This window comes from Trichomycterus rosablanca, chromosome 17 (assembly GCF_030014385.1).
Source record: "Trichomycterus rosablanca isolate fTriRos1 chromosome 17, fTriRos1.hap1, whole genome shotgun sequence".
In the NCBI taxonomy this organism is placed as follows: domain Eukaryota; kingdom Metazoa; phylum Chordata; class Actinopteri; order Siluriformes; family Trichomycteridae; genus Trichomycterus; species Trichomycterus rosablanca.
The window spans coordinates 6296459-6322096 of record NC_086004.1 but is presented as its reverse complement, the minus strand read 5'-3'; the positions used below and the strand labels follow the sequence as shown (position 1 = coordinate 6322096).

Genomic DNA, 25638 nt, shown 5'->3' with positions numbered 1-25638 from the left:
CACTAGAACATCTTTGAACTGTGGGAAGAAACCGGAGCTCCTGGAGAAAACCCACGCAGACACAGGGTCTTTTAAAGTAAAAAAAATCAACTTGTAAACTACAAGTAACATCTGCACAAACTTAATCAATACTTCATTTATCAGTGCAAGCCATCGGATTTGTAGGCATTTGCACTTCAGATTTGTAGCTCCAGATCAGTAGTCTGCTGTATTAATTTGGAGTTTTTAGTTGTACCACTAATGTCTTTTATTGGTGGTAATGTTGCTCTAGCAGCTGCAATGTGATAACAGCTGCAAGGAGCCCTTGACATCAGTGATTCACCCACTAGAAACCAAAAAACATGCCCTTCACTATGTGTGTGCCTAACTGTGCAGGTAAATTGAACAGAGGGTTTGACTGTGTTGGTTTATGATAGAAGTACTTGTGCTTCTGCTCTGAGTGCACGCACCTGGGTCAGGATCCTCTAATTTCTCCTTTAGGCGGGGAAATGCGGGGCGCAGAGACTCAGGGTACTTCAGAAACACTTTATACATAATCAGCACCGCCTTTTTTCTAATGTAGGGCTTAGTGTGGGACATCTGGAATAAAAAAAAAAAAAAAAAGTTAAAATGGAAAGTGAAAGTGTGAAAATGGGTTAAAAGTATCCTAACATAAAACATGAAAACAGGTAAAACTGTTGAGCAATTAGAATTTTAAAACACTCATTAGTTATGGATTGGTACAGCTTTTTTATTTTACACGTCACAAATCTTACCAGCGTCATAATGTCATTGGCCAAGTCACGGGCCAGGTCAGGGGTCACAAAACAGGAGAGGCCAGTCAGGGCTACACCAGTGTCATACTGATTTGGACTGCTGAGGTCCTGATGAAAGAAAGACAAAAGCAAAAAAATGTCAAGGCAGTGCATAATTATACCGACATTTTTCAGAAAGGTCTGAACGATAACCCCCAAAAAGATCACAATATTTGAAAACACATTTTAAAGTGATCAAAAGTATCAATCATTCAGTTGAGGCAGTCACAGGGCAGCTGGATTAACTTGTGATAAACTTGACCATTTTTTTCAAAGTATTTTCAAGTCTGTTATTATGTTTTTCTCAGGCAATCTATTTTTAAATAGTGCAATAAGTCCATGACCACTGAGAGCCGAGTTTAAATCTCAGCTGTGATATGACCGGCTGATTTGCTATGACTAAGAATGTGAGGATTCCACATTACTCCTGCAAATGTGGCCTCTGCTGGCTGGTTGAAGGCATCTTAACAAAGATGATGAATAATGCAGATCTGGGTGTGACGTTCCGTATACAATACTGCCCTCTTTAATTATTCTTTAATAATGTATAGCAAAATTTTGACCTTGAATGACACAGTGGTGAAACTTACTAGCCTAGTACTGATAAGATGCAGAGTTTGAATTTAAATTGTGCTATTGGCAAGTCAGAGGTCTACACCTCATGATGGGCTGTTCATTGGAGTGGTAACCAAACAATCTAACGACTGGCAATTGGAAAGTGCACTTGTTAGTGCACTTTCAGTGCCAGTCCTAAGCCTGGATAAAAAAAAAAAAAAGGGGGTTCAGCCAGAAGGAACATCCGGCACATAAAACTGCACCAAATTAGATATGCGGTCCGGAATGATCTGCTGTGCTGACTCCTTAATACGGGAGCAGCCAAAGGAAAAACAAGGGTGGCAAAACATTTTAGCTTGACTGGTATTAAATATTGTAAACAATGTAAACTGCTAAGCCCTTGTTCCAAATACTTCCTATCACACAATCACATCAGCACCTGACACACATCACTGGTAAGTGGCACTTAGAGCCTGTTTGAAAAAGTTGGAAAAACTGTCTGTCAGCTATAAATTGCAGTGCTTGGTTCACAAATTGCTTAAATAAATTAAGAGCGAGAAAGCCTGGGGTTGTTTCCAGCTAATAGGAGCACAACTGACCGTGGACTCACGGAAAATTGGCCACAGATGGTAAATGGCAACAGGATTAATTGCACTCTGCATAATCGCAAATGAGTCAAAACATGGTACAACTAACCTTGCGGATCTGATTGGTTGTCAGCATAATGACATCAGTGCTTTCATGAAAGCACTGTGAGGCTGCCAGGTAGCCGATTCGCTGAAATGACAAGAGAGAAAGGACAAAACAATGTTCACATGCACTCTTCAATTATAAAAAAAGAAACCTGCAGGTGCCCATGAATGAATATGAATAAATCTTGCACTATATGTAGCCCTACAGTCTCGGCAAGCTAATAAACTTTTAAAAATTGTATCCTGATAGGATTTTAACCACATGCATCAACACCTAATATTTTTATGCATCTCAAGTCAGACTGAAGTCAATTCTGTACATCCTGTAATATGCAAATCAGCTCACAACACTGGAACACTCACTTTCTTTGCTGTCCCTTGTCTAGTTTTTTTTTATTTGAAAAATTAGATTGATGCATCAAAAGTCATAATTTGTCAAAAAATTAAATACATATTTAAAAAAGGGGTAAGATCAAACTGCAACCAAATGTAAGAGTTCTGCCATGCTTCACATCTAGTAACATGAGCGAAAGCTGATAATGAGGAATATTTGAGTACAGATGTACCTGTGATCTGAAAATCAGCACAATAAAAAATATACGATGGGAAAAACAGACGTAGTGTGAGGAGGGACTGTGTGATTGTCAGTGATCTCACCTTGTATGTGAATTTGGAAGAGCTCATCACCTCCACAATGTTGAAAGCAGCCCAGCTGACATCATAGCCCAGCATCTGCAACTGTAAACACACACAGCAGACCAGAGTCAACAACTGCAGGTTCACATAGAGGATTAATAAATAAAAACTAATAAATGTGGCAGTCTGATGTGATGACATCTGTATTATCAGGTCCAAGAAGCATGCAGATTGCTCAGACGAGTGGTCTTACGTAAGTGAGCTTGCAGACTGCGTTGGCTTTGACCGCAATGTTGTCCTGTTTGAGTTCCTGCTTAATCTCATCAATGCATGTAGAGATGTATTTCGCCTGTAAAGAAAGAAGATGGAGATAGTGACACACTGATCTGGTTGATATTGGGAGAGGATGTTTCATTTCCTCTAAACACCTTCAGCCTATGAGTCGGGAGATTGCAGTTCGCCACTCAATTTAAGAGATTCATAAGACTAGATAAAAAAAAAATTCCAATATTTTGCCAGACATGCTGGTTATAACAGTAAATGCAGAAGTATTGCACTGCAGATAAAGCTACAGTATACAGAATTTTGAATCTGATGACTTTAAATAAGCATTATTTAGCACTTATTGCTTGCGATTTAAATAAACAGTAACTAACTTTTTTAATATATAATTTGTGCTTTTGAGCTGAACTGTCCTTGACGCGCACTCTGGCTGCACACTTTCTGACTGCTCTCAGCTTGCTTTTAGTTTATAGTTCTTTTTCCATCTCTTATTTCTAAAATATAGAGCTCAATCAGATGACACTGAGCTCGTTTGGACGATAGATCAGCTGGAGAGGTGCAGAATTATAGAATTATATGAAATTAGACACTTAGCTAGCAAATTTATCCACTAGCCGTCAGACTGAAGTTCTCAGGACTACCATGGCACCTCTGAAAGGCCTAATTATACTGACAATTTTAATGTAGTCTGGGGACGCAGAGATTTTTTTTAACCCAGATGGCACCCACCTAAGAACGACTGGAGTGAAAGCACTAAAGGAAGTCTGAATTGCTGTGGTGCTATCGGACGGCAAAGCATCTACACAGACATAATTTGTTATGTCATAGGGGTAGGTTTACGGTTAGGTTTGGGGCGGGTCCTGCTATAGCTTAGCATCCTGTCTAGCGTATTCATGCCTTGCGCACAGTGTTTAGTGTTTCCAGGTGGAACTGGACCCACCATGACCCTAACTATCATGAAGAAATCGATGGTAAGGAAATTAAATGAAAATTTTTTTATGAATTTAAATATTTGCTATTTGTTTCAGTTAATTAGGTTTTCAGATGAACTAAACAGAAACAGAATTTATGTGAATTAAGCATAAACCATTTTCAGCTGGCTAATTCACATCATGACAGCTTGTGATATCTCAAGGGGGTTTAGAGCTGGGAACAGCAAAATATAACACACTGAAAAAGACCTTCTGTCAGCACTTAATCGAAGACCTTGAACAACACAAAGCTCTGCATTGCTCTCTCACACCCAGGATACTGATCATGTGTCTTAAGTCATAAGACAGCTCAGATAAAGACTGGTGGGGGAGGAGGCAGGACAAGGTAAATTGCATTTGTGCACATGTCCCAAGCTGCACAAAATGTGAGTGAAGCGAAGAGTCCACAGCTGCTTCTGTATAGTCGCTGCTGCATCGTAACCATACCATCCCAGTAAAGTAGGCTATAAGAGCATCTGTAATTCTGTGGCATAGCTGAAATATTTGTCAGTCATGTGAAATCTGACTGCAGCAGCAAACCAGTGCAAAACACTAAATAGCCCCTTTCAAAAAGGTAAAAGCTCTCAAGTAGACTGGCAACGTTTCTCTTTCTCCCTCACTGACTGTACAAACATCATGAATGGGTGAGATTTTGAGATCATAGACCTTGCACTTGAGGGCTAAAAAAAAAACTGACAATCTGGGTCAAATACCGGACTTTTAAGTACACACTCTACTCAAGGAAAACAAACAGAGAGGCTAAGGCAGGCAAAAGCTGAACAAAAAAAGACACACCCACACATGCATGAGGCCTAGCCGTTTTTTTCAGGAGTGGATTAATATTTCAGAGCACTGTCCACGGTCGGCCAGGTAAGAGACACCGTATCTGCTGAGCTGGTACAGGTTACACTGGCAGAGCCTTTTGTGACACCTGACCCCAAATGTCTTCAGCTCAACGGAGCAAAAAGACACTTCATTGCTATGAATCCATGAGAACTAAAATGTGCAAAGCTGAGCAGCTTATTCAGTGCTGAAGGGACAACTGGCTCTAACACAGTCAGAAACCAACTGTTAATACAGACCTGTGACAAATTAAAGAAAACTGCATGACTTGTCAAGTCAGCATGAAGTAAACTGGTGTAAAAGCCTTAGCAGTTTTGCTTTAAATATTAAACATGAGAAGAGCAGTTAAATTAAGTTACATTATTTGTAAGTCAATGATAAACCTTCAGTGTATTATTCAGATATTTAAAATAATATTTATTCATAAGAAAGAATATTGAACCATAAAGTCAAAGCTTAAATGTTGTAAAAAACATATTTTATTTTGAATATCTATCAAAATATTTATGATTACGTATAGAATGTTTTCCATTAAAAGTCTATAAAACCTCCAACATTTCTGCCAACATTTGTCAAATATCTTGAGAAAAAAAATGACATACCAGTCAATGGAAACCAAAATTATCTGGATGAGTTCTGGATTCAAAGACACACCAAAAATCTAATACTAATTTATCAATACTGATTACTGACTAATGCTGCACAAGAAGATGAACATAAACATCTCGATTAGATTTTTTTTTACATTAATGTAATTATTATTAAAAAAATCATCTAATGAGTGGAGCTGTACCATTATACTTTCACATAATGCAAAATATTCAAAATATCCAAATTATTAAACAGACTCATACTGATGCTAGAACAGTTTCTAGTGTCATTTAAATTTATTTTGTTCGTTAGTAAAATAACAGAAATGCATTAAAACGTTTTTCTGCTCAGTGTAAAAATGCCAAATGCATCTGTACACAGAGCTGGATCATGCACAATGAGGGTGGATGAGGGTGCGTTTCAAATAAGAACTCTCTCTGTGGATATCTTCATTTAAAAGTAAGGCACAGATATGGCAGGGAGAGTCACTCTTATTGTTTCACAAAACCCTGAACTGTTTAATGCAACCTTACATCTAGCATGACACTGTGAGAAAAATACTGTGTGGTGACTAGTGACTTGATCCTACAGATCCAGTGTGACAGCTCAGTATCAGCCCTAATTCCCAGTGTGTCCCTAATGAAAATTAAGCAAGGGTGACTGACCCTGCTGAAAAAAATATATGAAAAGGTTTTGAAATTGTGTTTTAATGCATTTATATTGATACATTATGTAAAATGAGGTGAATGTTCAACAGCTGAAATTTCCATCTTAATTTAGCTGGATCATTTCCTGTAGCCTACTGAGAGTTCCTGCAGTGTTAAAGAATGAGGTCTGAACATGATTCTGTCAGGTCCTGTGGGTCCCCTTCAGACATGCAGCCCCCCTAATGAGACAATAGACAAACATGTCATGAGGACAAATAGAGCACTGCTAATAAACATGCAGTTAAGCAGGCTGATAAAATTACAGCACAACCTGGCCTACAATACACACATCACACACAAACCAAATACAGAACTGCTGGAATAACAGTAAGATCTGATGAATGAATCCTAGACATCCCAAGCCAATGAAAAAGCATTACCGAACTACCATGCAACAACCTGGAATTGAATCAGACTTTATTCTGTATTTAATACACTTCAAGAACAAATTCACAAAGACATTGACAGAAGGGGAAATGATCAGTAAGATTAAGCAGCAGACTTAGCTAAAACTGTTTAGCTCTTGACTCAATCTGGTCCAAAGAAAAACTTATGATTTGTCAAAAGAAATTATAATTGCTGGGAAAAAAAAACTGTTTCACATAATAAAGCAAAATTCCTGTTAATTTAGGAAGTGCATCCTGTGTCAAACTGCGCCAAATCAGATTTGCAAACTAGAATGATCCACCGTATTGACCCTTAAATATGGGAGCAGACAGGAAAAATCTATTAAACTGTCAAATGGGATTACTGTATTATTTACTCGAGATAAATCACCATACAGACATAGTAGCTGATTAAAAATGTGCTGTGGAACAACAAATCTATTCAGGAGCTTTTGGTGCCCCATAAATAAATAGTAAACTAACTGCCATGGCCTCCATATTCCTCCCAAATATTGACTTCAGCTGATGACTTTTCTCTACTCAAAGAGAAGAGGCAGTTTGACTGCACCTATTAAGAACTACATGGAGCAGTGATCTCTTGCCAAAGTCAAAAAGTAAACACAAGCTGGGGAAAAGGCTGAGAGCAAGATAGCAAAATCCTACAGCTGTGTGACATGGACAAAATATTTGGATTTGTGATGTCATTCCAATATATTATTTAAAACAGCATTACAAACAAATAATTAGAAAGACCCACAGAAACTCATCTCTGAGTATATTTTGAACACAACACTGTACCATCAATGTTTTATCCCCATTCCAGACAAGGTAATTTCAGGTAAAAGAGAGAGATTTCTGAGCAGTTAAGTAATTGGAGGACAGCGTTAACATGAAGTAAATTACAGACACTAATCCAACTACTGGAACATATTTGGAGGGAAACCTCCATTAATGTGTAAAACTTATGAATAGTCACCAAGAGTAACGGTTGCAAAGCGGTTAGTCTATGGAGACATAAAACATGTATAATCATTAAGTGGTGTGATTAGTATAGTGGTACAGCTGATAAAGGGGGTACCACGGAGCAGCATGGGTTTTGGGACCTGGGTTTTATCCTCAGCTTTCATCTGGGTACTCCAGTTTTCCCTCACCTCCTAAAAACATGCCCATGAGTAGACTGACTAATCTAAAACGTCTCTATTTATAAAATTGTGAATAGATACTAAATAAAGCCTTGATATACTGTGTAAGGGTATATTAGAGTTTTCTACCTTTATTTAATTTACTGGTCACAGCTTGACTCACAAATGGAATTTAAAACAGTCTAACAGTCTAACTAGACAGATTACTCTATTCACAGCTTGGGGGTAAATTTGACTTTTTATGAAGCACAGTTTGTACCCAAAATTACTTCAGATGAACCACTGACCCCTGTAACAATGACTTATATCAGCCGGTACAAAATGTACCAGTCAATAGTCACTACAGCCACTGGAGTGGAAGAAAACCGGAGTGCCTGAAGAAAACCCAGACAAGTGAAGTGAAAGCTCTGGTAATGGTCTTTACAGCGTTTTGGCATGCTAAGCAATAAATCCAGGTCTATGTGCTATGTGGCATCATCACTACCTGCCAACTTAGTGATGTTACATGTAAGCGTAAGGTTACAGCTACAATATCCAGATCTTTATTAATAATGTACTGCTACATACTCAATCATAACACACCAACAAATCAACCAGTGTTTATTAGAAAACACGCTATATAAACTACATGACAATATCATAAGATATTAGCTAACACTTGCTGTGAGATGTGTTAGCCTAGTAGGAAATGTTAGCATAGCTAGCTTGATTATCTAAACGGTTAACAAGCTACTTTGCATTACTTAGAACTAAGTGGAACCGCTATGACCGCTAACATTTAAATAAACAGTTTGTTTTCCGATACAGGCAGCTGTCTGGGTGGGCTTCTGTATGAGGTGTTTATTCTGTTTATTCAGAAACAGGCAGCGCTGCTTAGCCGAACCTTGCAATGCTACGTTACTTGTTAGCAATGTGCTAATTTCATTTAGCAGAATAAAAAATCCAACTGACAGTCCACATCTTGCAAAATAACCAAGGTGTATATAAGTTTAGCCTATATTCTCTATATATTCTATATTTCGATTCATAAATAAAAAGCCCTCTGAACAAGGATTCGACTCTGAAAGCTATTGAGTCGATTCCACAGCAGATTGGTAGCTGGAGCATATTAGAGATTTAAGAGATTAGTGTACAGGAACAAAATAGGTTGAAAAATAATAAAAAATAAATAAATAAAGCAAAAGTTAAAATAGAAAATAAATTTGCTAAAAGTGAAACAATAATGGATTCCATGTCTGATCGTCAAAGTATCCAAGTATTTGGTCTTGTTGTAATTTATCTTATTAAGTATGCATAGAATAAACTACACAAGCTTATTTAGCAATTTCATTTGCCATGTTTCTATTTGTAAGAAGTAATGGTCAGGCTGAAATAAAGGCTTTATGGTGCCATGTCTATATTGTGACAAGCAAAAGATTTCAACCCATTAGCACAATTGTGTATTTTAGATACCGGTAATGCCCCTAGAGCAGAAAGGGGTTAAGGGTCTTGCTCAAGGGCACAACAGTGGCAGCATGGCAAAGCTGGGATTCGAACTCTCAACCTTTCGATTAACGCTTTGATGCACATCCTGGGTCAAAAGTGACCCAACTGAGTTTTTATTTTCTATATCTTTGCAATAAATTAATTTCGTCATTCAAGCTTCCATGAATTTTTCAATTAACTTGTTTTTGATCATCACAAATCCTTATTTCAGTTTTATATTTTTTGCTTTTTTAATAAAAATCATTTTTGTATCACTACGCTTCTAATCAAGGACGGATTAAGGATAGTCTGGGCCCCTGGGCAAAGTCAAGGAACCATGGTAAACGACTTCTATGGAAGTCAAGGGCCCCATAGCAGGGGCCCTCGTGATCAAGGGCCCTCTAATGGTATGCCCTGCTCTTCACTAGGGCCCCCTGGTAGGGGCTCTCATAACCAGGGCCCTCTAAAAATATGCTCCCCTCTTTCCTAGGACCCCTAATAGCCAGAAGTCGAAGTCAGAGCAGTGCCACAACGCCTCATCCATTTTCATAAGGGGCCCAAAAGCATGGCTAGGGCCCCCTAAAGCATGGCTAGGGCCCCCAAAAGCATGGCTAGGGCCCCCAAAAGCATGGCTAGGGGCCCCAAAACATGGCTAGGGGCCCCAAAAGCATAGCTAGGGGCCCCAAAAGCATGGCTAGGGGCCCCAAGAGGCCCTGGGGTCAAAGTCCCTAATAGTCAGAGGATCCTTAAAATGGAGGGCCCTCGGAAATAAAAATATATTGTATCATAAATGTTGATAGGCATCGCAAAATGTTTTGGGCCAGGGCCCCCCCGGGGCCCCCTGACCTCAAGGGCCCCTGGGCGCTGGCCCCACTGGCCCGGTCAGTAATCCAGCCATGCTTCTAATGCACAACATGGGTCAAAAATGACCCTTATGTATTTACTAGGGAATTTGACAGAAACTACTGACATTTGTAAGTGTTTGTAGTCAAAAACATATTTACTGATCTTTTGAAAGACAACCAAAGATTCGGCTCTTGAATCTTGAATATGTCCAATACTATTTGCTTGCTAGCTGTTTACATATTCTAGTATAGATAGCTTTTATTAGCTAAGACAGCAAATACATGAATAACTGACAAATGTGCATATGAACATATTCTTGAATGGATGAATATTGTTGTGCATTAGAAGGGGTTTGCTTAGCTTGTGCATCAAATTAATAGGCCAGGGCTCGATCCACTAGGGTACCACTGTCCCCTATGTAGTTCAGCCTAATTTGCAATTGTACAAACAAAATACTACTAATGCACCTTTAAGCAAACATCTAGTAATGAAGTAGTTTCAGTTGTGGTGTATGAAAAAGAACCTCTAGATTTGTAAGAGTGGCAGCTTAGTGACTAGAGCTCTGGGCCATCGTCGAAAGGTTGTGGGTTCGAATCCCATCTCTGCCAAGCAGCCACTGTTGGACTGGATTCTGGCCGGGAGTACAATTTCTCCATAATAGTTCCTCAGTTACAAAATAATCAGCTCCATAATAAACCAAGCAACATTATGGCTTCAGGAGCTTTAAAGTCACATGACACAGGGTCTTTCATAGTCCCCTGACTTTTGGTCCAGCCAAGTTATTTCTGACCCCTGCTTAAATGTGATGTATTTTATATTAAACAAAGTATATAGCTTTAAATGCTAATCTAATAAGCGTAAAATCATGTTGTGCGAGTCAGACAATTCTTGGTTTGGTCCGAAGCTCTGGTCTGTAAAGGCCAAATGTGATGTTCCATTAGAAAAACCAGGTGGATTGACTTCTGCCTATTATAGTGGTACTGGATTAAGTAACCAGGATTAAGTATTACTAGTAATAAAGTAACACGTTGTTTAAAAAACAAGAGTTTCAAGTTTCTTATCCAAGGCATGAAGCCTAAAAAACCTGACAGCACAAAATCGAATCTAGGAATCGAGTCTCCCGAACACTTGCGGAATCGGAGTCGACTCCGATTTCAGGAATCAAACAGTCAATGAATGATTCAAAGGGTTTAATACATGGCAGAAGCCTGCTATATGAATAAGCGAAGGAAGTTAGCAGCTAGCACCGGTAGCCTGGTACCCGTATTATCCGTTAGCCAATAACCAGGTGACCAGTCTCCATACAGCGCTTATTCCAACAACAGGGAATTTACAACAGAACAGAAACATGTCAGTTATTGGGGCAAAGCCTGCTCTTAGTCTCACCTCATCCTCCTTGTGATTCCTTATGCCACGTACTAAATCCTGCAGGTTTTTATCGAACATCCGATCGATGCTCCCTTTAACGATCTTAAGAGCCATGGCCGTTCCTCTCCGACACAACAAGCGAGCTGTTTACCGAACTGACAGGCCCGCTAGATGCTCTTTCATCCACCTGAGCAGCGTCACCGCACACTAACGCTATTCTCTACTAATGCCAGCCCGGAGAAGGCGAGGCCAGCTGGGTCCGTCCTCCTGCTGGAGCTGCTAACTCGGTGACTGGCAGCAAACCCGTCTAGCAAATGGTTGACAAAATGGCGCCCCGATCAGCTGACCGACCTCACCACTAAATTCCAAATCACTCAGTCCTACCTATATAGGTGCACTACCAAGTGCATGAAACAAAGCCTTCTTCCACTGACTGTAAGGCTGCGTGGTGGACTACAAATAAAAAAAACAAGGATTTGCTGTTCAGCTTATATTATTGCCATCGCAGTAGAATGGATTTGAGTTTTGGAATGAAAATGGTAAACAAGGGTGGGTCTGTGTGCTATGTTATTGAACAATAATACAGCTTAACACTGCTATTTACATTTTAATTATTGCTTTTGCGTTTCTATTTAAACCTTTTGAATTATTGTTTTCCCCTCATATTAACACACACCCTTGGCCACTTTATTAGGAACACCTATACCCTTGCTTAATGGTGGTTATCCAGTGCATACAGATTTGAATCTTAGTGATTATGGCATGGTTGTTGATGCCAAATGAACTGATATTTAGATATGTCAGAATCTGCTGATCTGGGACCTTCATGCACAGTTGTTTCTTAAGGTTACACAAAATAGTGTGTGGGGGGAGGCATCCTGTGACTGGAAGTTCTTTCAGTGGAATCACTAACTCTATTCAATCATCTCTTTTCAATTATAGTTAACAAAAATAATCTCAGAACACAATATTTTGAACCCTAATGTGAACAAACTAACTCACAGAATCTGGACAGTGTTAGTACCCATATTTTTGTGGGTATTTAAGTAGCCTTTTGCAATACTGGGTACTAATAATTAGGATCACTGTCCCCTACCTACCTAACCTATCTACGTACCTGCAGAATGCTCAGCATGAATAGTGGAAACATCTTCAAGTGTAAGTTTTGTGATGGACTAGCTTTCTCTCTCTCTCCTGACCAGGAAGAGCCAATCACACACTACCCCCATTCTTCGCCCAGAGAGCAGTATCGTGTACGGAGACATGCCTTCCACCCATGCAGGAGGCTAAACCAGTCAGCAAAAGATTAATTTGCTGCAGGACTAGAAAACACAGTCAACCACCCTTACACAGAGCCAACTGTATCTGTGGATGCCCGGCCAGGTTGATAGCTTATCTATAGAAAGATATGACTGTCCAATATTTTTGGGATAGGCTCCATACCCACTATTACCCTGTTCAGGGTAAAGCAGTTACCCGAGATGATGATCATTATTATTATAACAAATTATGAACACACAGGAGAACCCAAAATAACTAAAGTTAGGGCCACCATGCTGACATTTATTTACTTTCCATTAATCATAAAAATGATTTGACCAATTTACATTGTGCTAAAACATGTTTACAGCAAAAAGAAGCTTATGGTTGATTTTCTTAAACAAAATAAAGTATGTATAGTACTGAGACTGTATACAATGTACAGTCTGATGGAAAAGTTTGGACACCCCTGATCTGTCCATGTTTTGTTGATTTTCAGAGGAAAAACATGTACATAAACATCCTCTACAGAAAACTTAAACATGGCATTTTCTGCACAATTTCAGCACCATTTCTTTGCTTTACTTTAATATATTAAAAATAAACCAAGTATTACATTTGTCATAAATCAATTCAAATCAATTTCCAATATGTAAAATTCAGCAACAAAAGAGTAAGTATTCATTAAAATATGAAAATGTTTGTTCTTATTAGATGTGTTCATTAATTTTTACTTAGAAAATTAAGAAAACATGGTACTTTACCAGAGGTGTCCAAACATTTGAAGTTATTATACTGAAGGGACAGACAATTAAAAGTTATGACTGATGAAAAAACAACACTAGGAACTGAACTGTTCTATTGTATCTAGCATTGACACTATCACCTCCAGTTATTATTGAATGTTAAAATTTGGGTGCACTACTGTATGACAATACTTCATTAACTCCTGCTATATGGTTTAATTTACATATGGTGTTGGTTAACTGTCTTTTTCTTTTTTTTCTTTTTTATACAAAAGAACAAGAAATGGTAGAGTCTTGCTAACAAAAGGTGGCCTTATCAGTACCAAACACAGTTTTCACACATGTATTTCCTTTAAATATTTTAAATAATGCTGATTTTCCCACAGCAACCAAATATTGTTTGTGCAGAACCACAGCAACACTGAACATCTAAGACTCTTGCTGACCTCGGTAATCTCAATTCATGTTCAAAAAGGGTATAATTTTAGTAGTGGAATTAATGGTTTTATATACACATGGCAAACTGTCAGACAAAACCAAGGTGAATGTAAGAAAGGGGGGGTCTGTAAAAGAGGGACGTCTTCAGTAAAGATAGCGTCTTCACAGAATAAACAGATTAGTGACAAAGCTCTCAGTTCAGCTGAGAAAAGACGACTGCAGTTCAGGTCTTCAGCTCTGTACTGGCGGCTCTGTGTCTGCTCTTGAAGTGTGATCTGTTTCTTCAGCCGAGTGCGACTGCTCCTCAGCAGGGCTGTCTGGTCCAGGCCTATAAAAATAGCTTTATTCATGGATAATAGCATATAAAATCCCTAAACGTAAAACAATTAATATTCCTGTATCTGGCATTACTGAGATTTGTATTAACATTTAATATTCTTATTTCAAAGATGCTCAGGTGGAGCAGCAGTACTCTAAGCACGTTGATCTTTCCAGCAATTATGCATAAACTGTAGTTTAATAAGACATGTCGGTTGGCATTACTTTTCTTAAAGTAAGAAATGAGCCTTTGACCTACCACATTAGAAGAGAGAAACAAAATTATTTATTTACCCAACACTGTTTTGCGTCTTGGACTCCTCTTGCTCTGTAGATTCAGAAACCACATCCTTTTTCTCAGCTTCTGACTCTCCATTCATTGGTTTAGAGTTCTCTGGAGGTCAGAAAAAAAAAAAACAGAATTTAATTAGTGGGTGAACAAAAATAGCTAAAGGGGCAGTGGGAGATCAGCGGTAAGATATCAGACTAGTTTCCTTTCAGCTGACAGGTCCCTCCAAACCAAAAGTGTGGCTTTTAAATGTGGCTTGTTGTATAAACCAAAAACATGAAAATTTGAGCATGTAATTATGAGAAGGGAAATGTGGGTAGGATAGCTTTATGCTTCATGCAAAACCAAGTGAATTTCAGCTTTAGATTTATTGGCTTTAAATTTGCACTAACAGTAACTGCATAGTGAAACTAGGTTGTATGAGGCGATACAGAATTTGTAAGAGTAGCACAAGCTAAATATATAGTGCACCAGAGTGTGTGCTAAAAATTTAGGAGTCAATAATGTATTACCTGTACTGGGTGCTTCTGTTTTATTTTCCTCCTCAGCATTCTCCTGTGGTTTTGGTTTATTTGTATCCGCTTTCCCAACAAACTGAAGTTTCAATTTGTTGTAGACCTCTGTAGCCTTTTCCATTACAGCACTGCTGGCCTTGTATCTGCGGATCTGACAAAGAGCAGAGACGATATTGCTGCAAGCACAGGTTCAAACTAAATATCCACTTGCATTTTGAATGCTGCATCAGCCTAAAAATAAATAAATTTACTGTGTTCAAAATGTTTTTATTAGACACTGATCAAGTACAGTATGTTAGACCTTTTTTAGAGTCATGATGACGTCAGAGTTCTTTTGTAGAATCTGACTGGTGACCTGCACAGAGCCCAGCTCCTCCAAAGCCTGTAAGCATTTTTCAATGTCCTGAAAATGAAAAACAAAATCAATCAGAAAAAGTAAGACAGGTTTCCATCAGTGACTTATATGAACAACTGTCCTAAGTCTTAGTAATGTGTGCCTTTGTAAACATTTGAAGCAACAATTATGGCTAATGGTAGAGAATGTGTCGACTTGTATTCTTGTTTAAAAAGTCATCTTTTGTCTGTCAGTTGCTCCTGTATTAGGAAGTGGCAACAGCGGATAATTCTGGTTCATGATCATTGTTATGGATAACTGACTTGGCACTATTTTTATGCATCTCCCAATAACATTCCCCCTTCCCCACCACACACACACACACCATAAAGTGTCTACAGTTATGCATCAGACCCTTGCCTCTTTTCTGTAAAAGCAGATCAGAACTGAATTAAATGTTAAAAGCAGGCAGATACTTCAATTTTATTCTTCAGTACCTGCTTAATCCTGGTTAGGGTTACAACAGGTCCTGTACGACCTGTAACCACTAGGCATGAGACATGAATGCACCTTGGACAAGACGTCAGTTAATTACAGGACGTAACATACATACCCATTCATTCACTTATAATTTAAAGCAACCAATTCACAGTTTTTGGAGCAACACTGCCTGTTTTATGGTTTTGCTACCCTGTAGTCTATCAAGATCAATAAAAATGCAGCTAGTATTTGAGCAATAGCAGAAAAAAGTTCACTCACTGGGTTGTCCACTTTCAGTGCATACTTAATGTCTGTGTGCAGCTTCTGAAGTTTCTCGTCAGGAGATGGCTCTAAAGAGACACCATACGTTTAGCGTGAGAACATTATTGTAATGAAAATGTTATAATAATAATATCTTGTGATGAGACAGGAGATCAAAACTAATCTGATATTACGATGTTCCTACCTTTTTTCTTCACTACTTTCTTTTCAGGTGGGTGCTCAGCTTTTCGTACCGGCTTTTCAGGCTTTGCTCTTGAAAAGCAGAAAAAATTTTAACAAAGTGACTCAATCAAAGTAGTAAAATTTCCTTTTAGGCAAAGTATAAAACCACAAGTACCTGGCTTTTGGTTTCTCCTCAAACCGTTGCACCTTCTTCTCTTTCTTCTCCCTCTCCTTTTTCTCTTTCACATCTTTTTCTTTCTTTTGTCGGCCTTTCTGGCTCTCTTTACGTTTAGCGGACTTTTTCCCCTAGGAGGAAAAATCAAGTCAGTTATGTTTCCTGAACATGAACCTCAAACCAGAATGTGAAGAAAGAAAATTCATTTTGCCTCAGTAGGTGGTGGAGAGTCGGAATCTGAAGGTGCAGGAATAGGAGGCGGCGGTGGTTTCTTGGACTTCTTAAGAGGATGGTCCTCTACTCTTTCATCTGAGCTGCTACTGTTGCTGCTACTGTCGTCGCTACGCTCTCCTTTGTGTTCTTTTTCCTTCTTCTTTTTTTCCTCCTCCTCTTTCTCTCGTTCCCTTAGCCGACGGAGCTCCTCCTCTTCCTCCTTTTTCCTGCGTTCCTCCATCTCCCGCTGCCGCTGCTCGTCGCGTTTTTTCCAATCGCTGATGCCATCCTGGTCACTGTCACTGCCCAACAAATACAAACATTTAGTCTATTTGAACTTGCATGTTCTCCACTTAACTTGGTCAGTTTTCATCCACCATGTTTTCCCCCATGATCTGTTTTCATGTAGCCCTGGCGCTTTTGGTAAGATAAGGTAAGACTCCACACCTGTGTTTTCAGTAACTGCGATACCCCAATTTAAATTTTAGAACTGCTTTATCCTGTTCGCAGTGGGTCAGGCTTTCCTGGAATCTGTGGTTGCAATGCAGCAACACACCGGATTTAAACCCCGGACACCAGCAACAGTGGGCTAGCATAATTTTCTGTTGTGCCACCCAAGCACCTACCCCAAAAACAAAGTAGAGTACTCCACAGGGTTACAAGGTCATTCTAATGGACTCACAATTTAAAAGTCTTTTATTTTTCAGTTGGATTCAAGTCAATTGATTAGCTTATTATGTACAGTTTTTATTAAGCCAGTTAGGGTGCTTTAATAATGTATCCCCCCAAAACCTTTCTTGTAATTTCATGTTTGCTTGAGTCAGCTGAACTACAAACCTGTCACTGTCTGAGGAAGAGGAAGCAGGCATTGGTTTTTCTGGTGCTGGTTTAGGTTTTCTTCCACGTGGCTTCTGTGGAGGTTTCTCTGTAAACAGATGAAGGAAAATTAAAGGTATATTTCAACCAATCATTTTTTACTACCTACTACTGTTTTGAAATCATCCAGCAAATTACACAAAATAACTGAATAGCAGTAGCAGGTCTCACCTTTTTTGCGTGCCTGTGGAGCTTTCTTAGGAGGAGGATCCGATTCAGAATCAGACTTGGATCCGGACTGAGACTCGGATCCCGAGACGGCCGGTCGTGGTTTTATGTCCTCAGAATCACTCTGCTCCTGTTTATGGTCTGACTGGGATCCTGAATTGGAATCGGAATCTGAAGACGCTTTCTAAAACAAGAAATACATCTGAATACATGATGTGCAAGATTTTAATACGTTGACTGGTTTTAAATGGATGTTGTATTCTTACTTTCTTTCTGCCTCTGCCTGCAGGCTTCTTGCCACCTTGTCCACTGGACTCTTTCTGTGGAGTGAAGTCCTAAGGAATAAAAAAGCAATGGCATAAAGATATAAAGTTTGACAATAAGACAGTTGCACAGTTTAAACACGTGTTGATTAATTTTCACATTGTTTGTAACTTGCAATTGCAAAAACAGAAAGTCAATGTAGAATTAAATTCACATTGTTCACAGTTGAAGTCGTCATATATCGTTAACATAAAAATATCATTGTTTGTGGAAATGATAATTTCACAAGGTACTGTAGCTACACACTTAAAGTGTGGTGAGTAATATAATATTCATTTTGTTACAAATTTCATTTTAAATGCAACAATTAAAAAAAAAAAGAAAATTGTTCAACATTTGCCAAAGTTATGGGCAAATGTACAGAGGTCCCTTTTTACTTGCAGTGTGATATTAATCAAGATACCTGGTCACTGTTTTTGCCGGAGTCTGAGTCAGAGCTGGGTGAGGGCTCAGGTTCGGAGGGAGATCCACTCTCCTCTTCATCTCGCTCACTGGATGGTGCTCGTCCTCTCTTTGCTACAGGTCGCTACAGAAGAAAAAAAATTACTTGATCAAAACATGCCTCACTGTTGTTGTTTTTTTGTCATGGATAGGCCAGTGATTCACAATATTTACAAGGAGTCGACATGTAAACACTAAAACACAAAACTTTTCCCCAAACTAGGGCGGTAGATCACTGCTGAACTTCTTAAAACATGATATGGAACTGATGGGCTCAGTGGTTAAGATACTGGTCTAGTGATCAAAAGGTTGCCGGTATAATTCCCACTATCGCCAAGTTGCCACTGTAGGACCCCTGAGCAAGGCTCTTAAGCTTCAATTGCTTTAATGGTATTAGCATTAGTCATAATCATAAGTCACTTTGAATTAAAGCGTCTGCTAAATGCTGTAAACATTTTCACATTTATTAACTTTACAATGATTGACCAGTGCTCCTCACTACAATAAACACTAAAATGTGTGTTTGCTAGCATTGAGTTACCTTTGCCGCTGGAGCTTTTCGTTTCACTGGTTCTTTGACTTGAACTTCACTTTCAGAGTCCGAATTCTCACTTCCAGATTCTGCTGTTTTTGGAACCACGACATCTTCTTCCACTTGTGCATCACTTTCTGCTGCAGCTTCATTCTCCTCACTTTCAGACGAGCTTGGAGGCTAAACATTAAGCAGTTCGATTCACTTTTAAGTAAGAAGCTTTACTAAGTTCTCAGTACTGAACTCATTAAACCAGGGGTTCTCAACATGCTGTCAGTGGGTCATTCACCACATGAACACTTTAAAGTGCAGCCCATACTTCTGTTATTTATGCCTATTATTATAAAAGATTCATCCATTCTTGCAATCCAGAAAAGTGACCTATTACTACTCAACTGCCAAAGAGGTTAAGAACCACCTGTTTTAACTTATCTTAGGTCTACATCATGACTTTTCTTCTTTACTTATGGAAAAACTATTTCTAACAACTTGTTCATATTAATGCCAAATACAGCTTGTAATTATCAGGTACAATACAAACCATTAGAAGCACATTTTCAAACATTTCAACAGAACACATTAGGAACACATTTAAAAACACATTCCTAAAAACTGTATCTAAATACAGATAATTAAGTTTTTTAAGTGTGTAGAAAACAAGGAAAAAAACTTACAGCAGGGGCAGTGTAAGAAGCATGTGGGTTGTTCTGAATTTCCCACAATCCCTCATTAAATCCTTTCCTTTTGTTTGGCTTTCCATAACGATCTTGGTGCTTCTCATAAGCAAAGAGGTCTTTTGGTGAGAGAAAGGCTCTACCATGAAGAAAGCAAAATAAGTACAGTTCAGTGCCATCTATTGACTGTATTAAATATAAACAGTCACATTGAACTTTGAAAAGCTTTGGCTGTACGTCTTTAACTACTACGTTATTACTAATAAATGTGCTAATACATCCAAAACCCTGATATTGCTTACTAGCCAATTTAAACAAATGGCGAGACAACAGTTATAAGTTTTATTTAGGCTGGAGGAAAAAATCTTGTATTGTCCAGACTTGTATTGGAGTGTGAGTATGAATGAGAAACATGAATGAATGTTATTTTCCACACCCCAGTGTACAGCCCAAAAAAGATTTCAATTCATTTAAGAATAACCACAATGTTTTAAATATTAAACAAATGTATTAAATGTATATAAATAAATGTGACTGACAGAAGTTCAGTTATAATTAAATTATTCTTTAAGAATAAGCATTGACCACATTGATCTCTATAAAAACTGTGATATATTTATAGTAAGATCTCTTACATATATCTCTTATATCAGTTACAATCTGAGAACACGTACGTTTCATGAGTCCCAAAGAAAAATATGGGAATTTTATTGGGTGGAGGTTTCACAGCTCCTTCAGCAATATCTTCAATCTAGAAAAGACAGAGCAAACATTTATACCATGAAAGACCAAAACAAAGCGGGAAAAAAGTCACATCTATTTAAAAGTTAATGAGTGAAGAGTAACAGGTTTGTCCATAATGATTCCACTTTCACTTCCTAACTATACCTGGGATACTGTGATCTGCAACCCCTGGTGGCTCGGTGGTTACGGTTATCCGTGCATTATCTGAACATTATCTGAGCATTAATATACTAATTAGCAGGGTCATGCACAGACATTTAAGAGAGGTAGGTGCTTAAAAGAAAAAAGAAAAGTAAAAAAGTAAACCTTACATACATACATTTTTTTTAGTTTGTAGCAAACAAACTATATACAGTGTATCACAAAAGTGAGTACACCCCTCACATTTCTGCAGATATTTAAGTATATCTTTTCATGGGACAACACTGACAAAATGACACTTTGACACAATGAAAAGTAGTCTGTGTGCAGCTTATATAACAGTGTAAATTTATTCTTCCCTCAAAATAACTCAATATACACCCATTAATGTCTAAACCACCGGCAACAAAAGTGAGTACACCCCTTAGTGAAAGTTCCTGAAGTGTCAATATTTTGTGTGGCCACCATTATTTCCCAGAACTGCCTTAACTCTCCTGGGCATGGAGTTTACCAGAGCTTCACAGGTTGCCACTGGAATGCTTTTCCACTCCTCCATGACGACATCACGGAGCTGGCGGATATTCGAGACTTTGCGCTCCTCCACCTTCCGCTTGAGGATGCCCCAAAGATGTTCTATTGGGTTTAGGTCTAGAGACATGCTTGGCCAGTCCATCACCTTTACCCTCAGCCTCTTCAATAAAGCAGTGGTCGTCTTAGAGGTGTGTTTGGGGTCATTATCATGCTGGAACACTGCCCTGCGACCCAGTTTCCGGAGGGAGGGGATCATGCTCTGCTTCAGTATTTCACAGTACATATTGGAGTTCATGTGTCCCTCAATGAAATGTAACTCCCCAACACCTGCTGCACTCATGCAGCCCCAGACCATGGCATTCCCACCACCATGCTTGACAGTAGGCATGACACACTTATCTTTGTACTCCTCACCTGATTGCCGCCACACATGCTTGAGACCATCTGAACCAAACAAATTTATCTTGGTCTCATCAGACCATAGGACATGGTTCCAGTAATCCATGTCCTTTGTTGACATGTCTTCAGCAAACTGTTTGCGGGCTTTCTTGTGTAGAGACTTCAGAAGAGGCTTCCTTCTGGGGTGACAGCCATGCAGACCAATTTGATGTAGTGTGCGGCGTATGGTCTGAGCACTGACAGGCTGACCCCCCACTTTTTCAATCTCTGCAGCAATGCTGACAGCACTCCTGCGCCTATCTTTCAAAGACAGCAGTTGGATGTGACGCTGAGCACGTGCACTCAGCTTCTTTGGACGACCAACGCGAGGTCTGTTCTGAGTGGACCCTGCTCTTTTAAAATGCTGGATGATCTTGGCCACTGTGCTGCAGCTCAGTTTCAGGGTGTTGGTAATCTTCTTGTAGCCTTGGCCATCTTCATGTAGCGCAACAATTCGTCTTTTAAGATCCTCAGAGAGTTCTTTGCCATGAGGTGCCATGTTGGAACTTTCAGTGACCAGTATGAGAGAGTGTGAGAGCTGTACTACTAAATTGAACACACCTGCTCCCTATGCACACCTGAGACCTAGTAACACTAACAAATCACATGACATTTTGGAGGGAAAATGACAAGCAGTGCTCAATTTGGACATTTAGGGGTGTAGTCTCTTAGGGGTGTACTCACTTTTGTTGCCGGTGGTTTAGACATTAATGGCTGTATATTGAGTTATTTTAAGGGAAGAATAAATTTACACTGTTATATAAGCTGCACACAGACTACTTTTCATTGTGTCAAAGTGTCATTTTGTCAGTGTTGTCCCATGAAAAGATATACTTAAATATCTGCAGAAATGTGAGGGGTGTACTCACTTTTGTGATACACTGTACATTTGCAAACAGAAATTTAAAATCTAAAAAATAAGGATTGTTAACTCTAAACTGTTCTGCAGATCTACATTTTGTTTTAGTCAAGTCTTTATCATCTTAATGAGGCAGTAAATAAACTAAGAAAATGAATGTTGGATGTTTCGTTAATACTGCCATGTTACAATTATTCAACCCCTACATAATAATGCTGATCTTAAAAGCTACTGCCATTCTGTAGGGTTAAAACATGATTAAACCATTGGGAACTTAATAATGACCCTTAATTTGCTTCAGCTATGATGTGTTAAATAAGCACCTTGGAAGAATGTCCAACATTTTATCCAGAGGCGTTTGCAATGATAAAAATTGGTCAATTTTAAACTCGAAATGTCAACTTATGTTATGGAAATCAGTTATATGCATCACTAAATGTACTTTTGCTGTTTACTGAGAATTCTTGTTGTTTGTTTTCATTCAATTCTATACACATTACCATAATACCTTGCAATTTGGGGTAATTTAGTTCTCTAAGGTACATTATGTGGATGGATATACTACTGGTTAAGGCTTCTCACCAAAATCAACTGATGCACAGACAAGGTAAACACAAGTGCCAGACATGTCTTTGCAGTGCTGCCTGATGTTCCTCCATCATGCTTATTTGCATTGCAGACGGTCTGTTTGAGTTTCCTCACAGTAAGATAAGCTAGTTAGCCTGTTAGCAGTTTTTATCTGCAGCAATGTATGCCAATAAATGTGTAAACATAAGAAAATATTAAACATAACAGGTTTGGTAATGAACTATCCGAATACACATCCAGCACAGATACCCTTCTGTGCATAGCCGTAGCTGGGGGTGTGTGCTCCACAGGAATGCTAATGCTACCAGAGCACTCAGTGAAGCGTTTTTATTCATTCCACCCGTTTTCAGACATGCTCCGCCTCCCGCGAGATGGATCGTAAATAGTTCAGCAATTAACAGGACAGCCAGGTTTACAGTCACCTCAAAAATGACTGGAATAGAAAAATAATATAAAAATATTCATAAAAAACCTGGTAGCACTTGACTTGACAAGATTAATCTAGAGCTAACAATCAGGCAGCAGGCATCACACCAGATTCTTTCTTGTAAACTCGTTTCTTTAATTCAACAGGGTGGCACGGTGGCTCGGTGGGTGGCACGGTGGCTCGGTGGGTGGCACGGTGGCTCGGTGGGTAGCACTGTTGCCTCACAGCAAGAAGGTCCTGAGTTCAATCCCCAGGTGAAGCAGTCTGGGTCCTTACGGACCGCCCCACTTTCTCCTTTCTGTGTGGAGTTTGCATGTTCTCACCGTGTCTGCGTGGGTTTCCTCCGGGGGCTCCGGTTTCCTCCCACAGTCCAAAGACGAGCAAGTGAGGTGAATTGTAAACACAGAATTGTCCATGACTGTGTTTGACATTAAACTTGTGAAGTGATGAATCTTGTGTAACGAGTAACTACCGTTTCTGTCACGAATGTAAAGTGTGTAAAACATGTTAAATTCTTTATAAATAAATATGAATTCAACACGTTTAATTGGGTTTAGGTCTGAGAACTCAGATGGCCATGACAAGAGCTTAATTCATTTGGCAGATCGAAACCTAAACTAATACATTTAAAATGTGATACCACAGAGTGCTTGTCCTGGGTGCCTGAGCTTTCAATTGGTCCACCACAGGGATAAATATTATTAACATCTATGACCAATTAACCAAGCAATGTACATGTTATTTGGAGTAAATGATGTACAAGCCATTTGAATAGACAATAAAATTGTACTTTAACACCCATTCATGGTATGAATAATATAATAATAATATATATAATGTAATAATATAATGTATCCATAAATTACCATTCTTCTAAGGATCAATTTTAGGACCATTACCTTTTTACTTGTCATATATACATATACAGATGTACAGTACAATAAAATTCTCACTTTAGTATATCCCAGCTTGCTTGAAAGCTGAGGTCAGAGCACAGGGTCAGCCATCGTACGGCGCCCCTGGAGCCGAGAGGGTTAAGGCCTTTGCTCAAGGGCCCAACAGTGGCTGCATGGCAGAGCTAGGATTTAAACCCTCAACCTTTTAGTTGATAGCCCAAAGCTCTAACCACTAGGCTACCATTGTTCCTTATTTGTACATGATTCCATTGGGAATTGTCATCAGGAGCACGACATCTCATTTTACAGCTAGTATGATGACAATCAGCTGCATGATGACATTATATTGGTTACCTGTTACTTTTCATAATGATTATTTTCTTCTATATAATAATATAGATAATTCTTCAATTCAAACATAATGCAGACCATGTCTCCACCAGGAAGGCCCCTCAGATTCTCCAGATCTGTCCGGATTTGCACTTTAACAGCGTAAAATCTGAAAGTGTTGATGTTTTAAAGCACCCAGGTGGCACAGCAGTATATTACACAGCCCATCACCAGGTTCAACTCTCAGCAAGCTGGGCGTCTAGACAGACAGACTGAACAATCTTAATTGTAATCACACTTTTTGATTAGATGAACTTACAATTAACATACCATATACACGCAGAGTTCGAAATTCTGCAGGTCAGTGAGACTTTAGAACTGACATTAAAAACCCAGTTATTCATTTATATTAGTGATAGCTTAGTGGTTAAGGTACTGGACTAATAATCAGAAGGTTGCAGGTTCAAGTCTTACTATTGCAAGGTTGCCACTGTTAGGCCCCTAAGGAAGGCCCTTAACCTTTAATTACTCCAACTGTATTCAGTCAGAATTGGAATAAATCGTCTGATAAAGGCTGAAAATGTAAATAATATAGAACAGAAGTATGGAATACCGACACAACTCTGCCCAATCACAGGGCAAGGCAACAAGGTGATGTTAGCCAATCGCTGTGCAGGAGGCGGGACGTGTCTGAAAACAGGTGTGATTAAAATAACGCCGCACTCTGAAGATGTAAAAGCGATTCAATCCTGAACTGTGCGCTGGGTTTTCGCGCGTACTCACCCGGGCCGGCCAGTGCGGATAACCCTTCATTTTAGCGAAGACCAGATCACCGGGTTGGAAGTTGTGCGGCATCTCCTGGTGTCTCTTAGCGCCGTGTTTATAATGAATGTGCGGAGCTGTTTGTATCTCCTGCAGCAGCCTCACTCACTTCCACCATAGAAACAGAACAGAGCCGTCCAGCCACCAGTTTCCGCTCAGAGGATTGAAGGATGTCCCGCCTCCCTCTTATCGTTGATTGGCGAGATTGTCTGTCTTTCTTTTTCTCAGCCAATCAAATCTGACATTGTGTACAGCGTGTAAAGGCTCTACACACATTCAGGATGTTTAGATTTCTTATTAGATTAATTCAGAGATCAGATTATTATTATTATAACGTGGGAAAAGTTTATACTCAAAG

The 25638-nt window shown here is 39.1% G+C and overlaps 2 protein-coding genes and 1 long non-coding RNA gene across 5 annotated transcripts in view; 1 reads left to right on the top strand and 2 right to left on the bottom strand.

Annotated features, from left to right (window-relative positions):
• Positions 1-11572, bottom strand: part of ap3d1 (adaptor related protein complex 3 subunit delta 1) — a 28807-nt gene extending 17235 nt beyond the window's left edge. The window contains exons 1-6 of one of the 2 annotated variants that reach the window (XM_063013242.1): positions 11296-11572; positions 2931-3026; positions 2699-2779; positions 2046-2126; positions 756-863; positions 450-579 (exon numbers count right to left, since the gene is read on the bottom strand). In XM_063013242.1, the coding sequence (XP_062869312.1) occupies positions 450-579; positions 756-863; positions 2046-2126; positions 2699-2779; positions 2931-3026; positions 11296-11391 (592 nt within the window). In that variant the 5' untranslated portion in view covers positions 11392-11572. The remainder of the gene's footprint in view (positions 1-449; positions 580-755; positions 864-2045; positions 2127-2698; positions 2780-2930; positions 3027-11295) is intronic. The other variant, XM_063013241.1, reaches the window with a different exon arrangement.
• Positions 7927-17645, top strand: LOC134331735 (uncharacterized). Its single transcript, XR_010015162.1, has 3 exons — positions 7927-8009; positions 17314-17441; positions 17558-17645. It is a non-coding gene; the product is annotated as an uncharacterized LOC134331735 (long non-coding RNA).
• hdgfl2 (HDGF like 2) lies at positions 12815-25422 on the bottom strand. Of its 2 annotated transcripts, none has more exons than XM_063013244.1 (16): positions 25242-25422; positions 20179-20255; positions 19505-19643; positions 18840-19010; positions 18261-18383; positions 17800-17868; positions 17537-17717; positions 17327-17414; positions 16488-16791; positions 16277-16407; positions 16124-16191; positions 15937-16007; positions 15145-15246; positions 14841-14994; positions 14334-14433; positions 12815-14038 (listed from the first exon to the last, which is right to left on the bottom strand). In XM_063013244.1, exons 1-16 carry the CDS (start codon positions 25311-25313, stop codon positions 14026-14028), a joined length of 1863 nt encoding a protein of 620 aa, XP_062869314.1. In that variant the 5' UTR covers positions 25314-25422; the 3' UTR covers positions 12815-14025. The 2 variants fall into 2 exon arrangements, with proteins under 2 accessions (XP_062869314.1, XP_062869313.1); XM_063013243.1 differs by having other exon boundaries at positions 12815-14049; positions 25242-25418.
• Positions 25423-25638: the final 216 nt, after the last annotated feature.